Here is a 4872-nt window from a genome sequence, read left to right as displayed (position 1 = left end):
AAAGAAAAAAGACAGATGCTGAAATACTGTTAGTCATGCAAATAAAGGCTTCTTTCAGCACATTACAATATACTCCGGATTCGAGGGGAGGAGCTGCAGCCTGCTTAGGGCGAGGAGTTTATGTTTTTGTTTTCATTTAAAGCTACAAAACAAATCCTGAAATGTCTTAACCGCTCTCTGAAGTCACCCGGCCCTGCAGACAGACGGCCAGGGGAATCCTTTCAGCTCCCAGAGCACCAAAAAAGAAAAAATAGGGCCGAGGGGGGAAAAAAGCTGGAGCCCGCGGTGGCGGAGGGGACCAGGGGGGACACGGCCGTGGCCCTCGCCCCGCTCCACCTCGCAGCCCGGGGGTTCCCGCTGCCCCCCGCAGCCTCCGCACAGGGTCGGTCCGTCCCCCCCGATCCCCTCCGGGGTGTCCCGCCGAGCCGGGAAAGGCGCAGGGGCCGAGCAGTGCTGCAGACCCACGGGGCAGGGCGTGGGGCAAGGGGGCCGCGAGGAGGGCCTGTTTTCCCGTGGCGGACAAAAACACCAACATCACTGGATAGATAAGAAAATGGAATACTGTATTTGATTTAGAAAGTTTGTACATATAGATAAACACGCAGTTAAGGAAACAATAGTTTAAGCATCCTACGTGGAGTTTAAGAGACCCCCCCAAAGCTGCTATTAAATACTCAAAATAGCTTTTGCATAAGATAACTACAGTTGCACCCTAAGCTTTTTTTTTTTCTTTTCTTTTATTTTCTTTTTTTTTCTATCGCTGAGGTCCCTTTTGAAAACCTAGCACGTCAGATCTTGACAGCTAAGTTTGTGCAAGGAACACCGAGTCAAGGAAAATAAAAAGGAGAGAGAAAGGGTGGGAGGGAGATAGACAGAGGCCGGGGGGGGGGGGGGGGGGGGGGGGGGGGGGGGAGGGGAAGGGGGGGGCAGAGAAAGAAAGAGTAGAGCAAATATCATATACAAGCATTTCTACACATATATTACAAACTGGGAAAATGACCGCATCATTAAGATATACATAATTCATATAAAATTTTGAAATAAAAATAAAAATCTGTTACAGTCATAACTATTCTTTTTTCCACATTTATAACCAGTACCCACACAGGCAGTGACAGAAGTGTAGAAAAAAAGGTGCTTACGAATAAAATGATTGTCTGCTGAACAAAAAAACAGAAAATTGCATCTTGGCTGGACCATCACTCGAACTTAAAACAAAACAAAACAAAAAACAGAGAGATAGGAAGAGGGAGAGAGAAAGAGAGAAATAGGACCAACAAAAAGGCGATAAACATTTGTTATTTCCCTCTTCAAGGAGTTCCTTTTTAATTTTTTTTTTTTTTTCTTTTTGTACAAATTCGATCGGAGTTTGTTTGTCTGGTTTCTGTTTGTTTTCCTTTACTACAGAGAACATTTTTTCCCAGATACAAATTTAATCATCATCATCATGCAAGTGGGTGAAATGCGTCCATGGAAAAGCGCAAAGGAGAAATCGTGCTTGTCCTAAAAAGAATACAATTGTCACTTTTGCTTTTTTTTTTGCCTTTTTTTTTTTAATATATATAATAATTATTATTTCCCGCCCCCCCACCCCCCCCTGCTGCAGCACCAGCGTTTGTGACTGTTGAAGTTTTAGCTCCATCTCTTGGTGGTGGTGTTGGCTGACGGTGGTGATGGTGGATTCTCTGATCCCTGTCTGTTTGTTGGCTATTATGTTTGGGTCGGGTTTGGCCTTTTCTTTCCTCCTGGCTGTGTGTGTGCGTGCGTGCGTGTGTGTGTCCTGATTCTAGGTTGCCTCGGTTTGTTTTGCTCGGGTCGGGGAGAGGGTGCTTGGCTGTTTGGATTTGGAATTTTTGTTTGTTTGTTTGTTTTGTTTGTTTGTCTGTTTTCCGATATCATACATCACATTCCGAGTCGCTGGAGGTTACCGAGAGGATGGAGGTGCCCGTCTCGGCTCTTTCTGTCAAACTGGAGACGCTGGTGGTCGGGCTGGCCGCCGTGGACGGAGACTCGGCCGAGCTGTGTGTCGGGCAGCCGGGCTCTGCCAGCGACCTCATGCCGCTCTGTCCGATCGCCTGGTGCTGGAGCCTGCATCGCGCCGGGAGACAAAACAACAGCACAAACCCCTCTGAGACACCGGACGACGACGACGAGGGGACGGTGCCCGTCAGGACCCGCGCCAACCCGGGGACAGCCGCGGTCCCGGCCCGCCCCGGAGAGGAGGGGAGCGCACCCCGGGTCTCAAGCCGGGCCACCCCTCAGCCCGGTCCGGCTGGGCTCGGCAGCCTTCCCGCGGCTCCCCGCAGATCTGCCGCGGGGAGGAGGCTGAGCCGGGCCGGGCCGCGCTGCCCCCGCTGTGCCGGGGCTTCCCCTTGGAGCGGGGGGGGGACTGCAGGCAGAGCAAACACAAATCTAGGGATCGGTGTTTGGAAGGGGACGTTGACGGGAAGGGGGGGAGGGTGGCAAAGCGTTTCCCTGTCCCGTGCTTTGAAAAACACGAGCAGCGCCTTCCTTCCCTTTTCCCGGATAGCCATTGACCCCCACAGCACCGCGGGCCTAGGAGAAAACCGTGTCTTGTGTCAGCTCCTGCAATGCCTGGCCACCTCGGAAAACTGCAAGGACCGGTCCAGAGAGGGAAAGAATGGCACATAACTCCTATTTTGTGTTCTGGCAAATATATGTCTAAATATATTCCAGCGCACAGATAAATATTCTGGCATCTGCGGCAAGAATGGAGGAAGGTTCTGTCCCAGGGACGCAGACCCACAGATAAAATACAATTAAAAATTGCTATGGTGGAACACAGCGTTTCCGTCTGTTCGAAACTTAAGTCCCTTTTCCATTTAAAAGCCAAAATAATCTTTAAAGAGCTGGTTCTTTCTTCGTCAAGGCTTAGGAGTACATTGCCGTTAAATTTTATTTTTTTTAAGAGGCAATAAATAGTTTTTAGGTTCTCCAGCATGTTGTGAATATTCCTCTGCGCCCGTTTATTCCACTCGAAACCCAAAGAACGCCTGATTTGAGGAAAAGGGCAAAAAGTCCTGGGCTGAGCAGCTAGCCACAACCTCTAGCGCCTAGCAATTCCAGTGTGAATCAAAATACACTCTTCGCTTAACTGCTTCTCACCGGGATATGTTCCATTTAACTGCCTGCAAATAACTGAAAAATGTAGCCCTTTTATTCTGCATTTCTCATTATTTTAAGTCGTCTAATTTCAGCGTCTTTGGTTTTTCTCCCATTTACAATTCCTGGTGCATTCATCTGCTGTCAACAGCGCTGAGTCAACAAAAGCATCCGTAGGCAACTTCTGTTTATTTACAGTCCTAAGCTGATCTGTTTTCCATTTAATGGAAATTAAATGGCGAGGCACCCTTAGGTTGCATTTCTCCTACAGAATCTTGAATCAATAGCACCAGTGCTATAATTAGGAGGAATTTAAGAGACAGCATTTACAAGAACAAGAAGTTTTGTTTACACTCTCACAGAGGTAACCAAACTTAAATTAAAATAAAAACAGTGTGTCAAGCTGGATTAAGGATCCATTTTCATTTGCAAAATAACTTTTGCCGAGGATGACGAGGAAAAAAAAAAAAACAAACAGAAAAGGAAAAAAAAAAAAAGGTGCCTCTCTTCTATCATGGAAAAGCAGAATTAAAAAAAAAACACAACCACAAACAACACAAAACAACAAAACCAATAGGTAATTTTAAAAAGACACCGATAGACACAGAAAATAAATGTAAGCATAAATAAATTCCCAGGAAACACACGACCGGAGGGCGAGGTCGCCATGTGGTGTAAATAGGGAAATGGGGATGGGGAAAAAAAAAAAACGTTTTTTCCCCTTTTTCTCCCTGAGCCAAACGGCTCTTGGGTGCGCCTGTGCTGGTCCCGCTGCGCACGCAGAGGAGCCCGAACAATCGGAGCTGAGACGCCTGCTCTGCAGAAACCCGCTCCGAACCTGCCCGCCCGCCTCGGCCCTTCGGTGAGCGAACCGCGCCAGAGCCCGGCCAGACGCAGATCCCGGCAAGCCGAACGCAGAACCAGAGCACACCGCTGCGGGGCCGGTGGTTTCCCGACCCCCGCGGCAGCCGCTGCGGAGATAGAGGCCGGGAGAGCCCGGCTCTGCCCCCGCCGTAGCCCCTGCGCCCGCACTCGCGCAGGGAACTGCCCACGCCCGTGGGAGAGCCCTATCCATGCCCGCACCCCGGGACCCCGAGAGGAGCCCGGGCCGGGCTCGGGGAGCCACATGCAACTTTGAGCTGTGCCTGTCCCCTCCGCATCCCTGCGGCTGCCGGGAGGTGACCTGCTCGGATTTCTCCCAGTGGCGGTGATGGAGAGGAGGAAAGGAGAGGCAGAGACGTGCTACCGGCCGGGCGGCCGCCCAGCCGCGGAGGGCAGCGCAGCCGCCCGCAGATTCCCGCCGCCCGTCTCCCTCCCGCCCCGGATCGGAGCTCTGCAGCCCCCCACTGACCTGTTTTTAGCCGCCGCTGCTCTGTCTCTTTGCCTTCGGTTTTTGAACCAGTTGCCTACTTGCGTGGGGGTGAGCCCTGTGGCCTGAGCCAGTTCCCTTTTCTTGCTGGGGTTGGGGTAAGGGTCCTGCAGGTACCACTCCCTCAGGAGGCTGCGAGTCCTCTCCTTGAAGCAGTGCGTCTTCTGCTCGCCATCCCAAATGGTCCTGGGCAGCGGAAACTTCTTCCTCACCCTGTATTTATCAACCGGCCCCAGCGGGCGACCCCTTAGCTTCTCGGCCTCCTGGTAGTGCGCTTCAAGCCACATGGCCTGCAACTTGCCGTGGGACTCCTTGGTGAATTTGTGGTTCTCCAGGATGTGGTAGAGGTCTCGGAAGTTGCCCGTGTGGAAGGCCACCAC

At 51.2% G+C, this 4872-nt stretch overlaps 1 protein-coding gene across 1 annotated transcript in view; it reads right to left on the bottom strand.

Moving 5' to 3' along the window:
* Positions 1-1599: 1599 nt before the first annotated feature.
* The window catches only part of SIX3 (SIX homeobox 3), a 3941-nt gene continuing 668 nt past the window's right edge, over positions 1600-4872 (bottom strand). Inside the window, exons 1-2 of the mRNA XM_051614282.1 lie at positions 4475-4872; positions 1600-2088 (exon numbers count right to left, since the gene is read on the bottom strand). The exon at positions 4475-4872 is cut by the window's right edge and continues 668 nt beyond it. Coding sequence (XP_051470242.1) covers positions 1896-2088; positions 4475-4872 — 591 coding nt within the window. The 3' untranslated portion in view covers positions 1600-1895. The remainder of the gene's footprint in view (positions 2089-4474) is intronic.

This window comes from Apus apus, chromosome 3, assembly GCF_020740795.1.
Source record: "Apus apus isolate bApuApu2 chromosome 3, bApuApu2.pri.cur, whole genome shotgun sequence".
NCBI classification, from domain to species: Eukaryota; Metazoa; Chordata; class Aves; order Apodiformes; family Apodidae; genus Apus; species Apus apus.
Note: the sequence above shows the minus strand (reverse complement) of the source record. Positions and strands in the feature narration are given on the sequence as shown.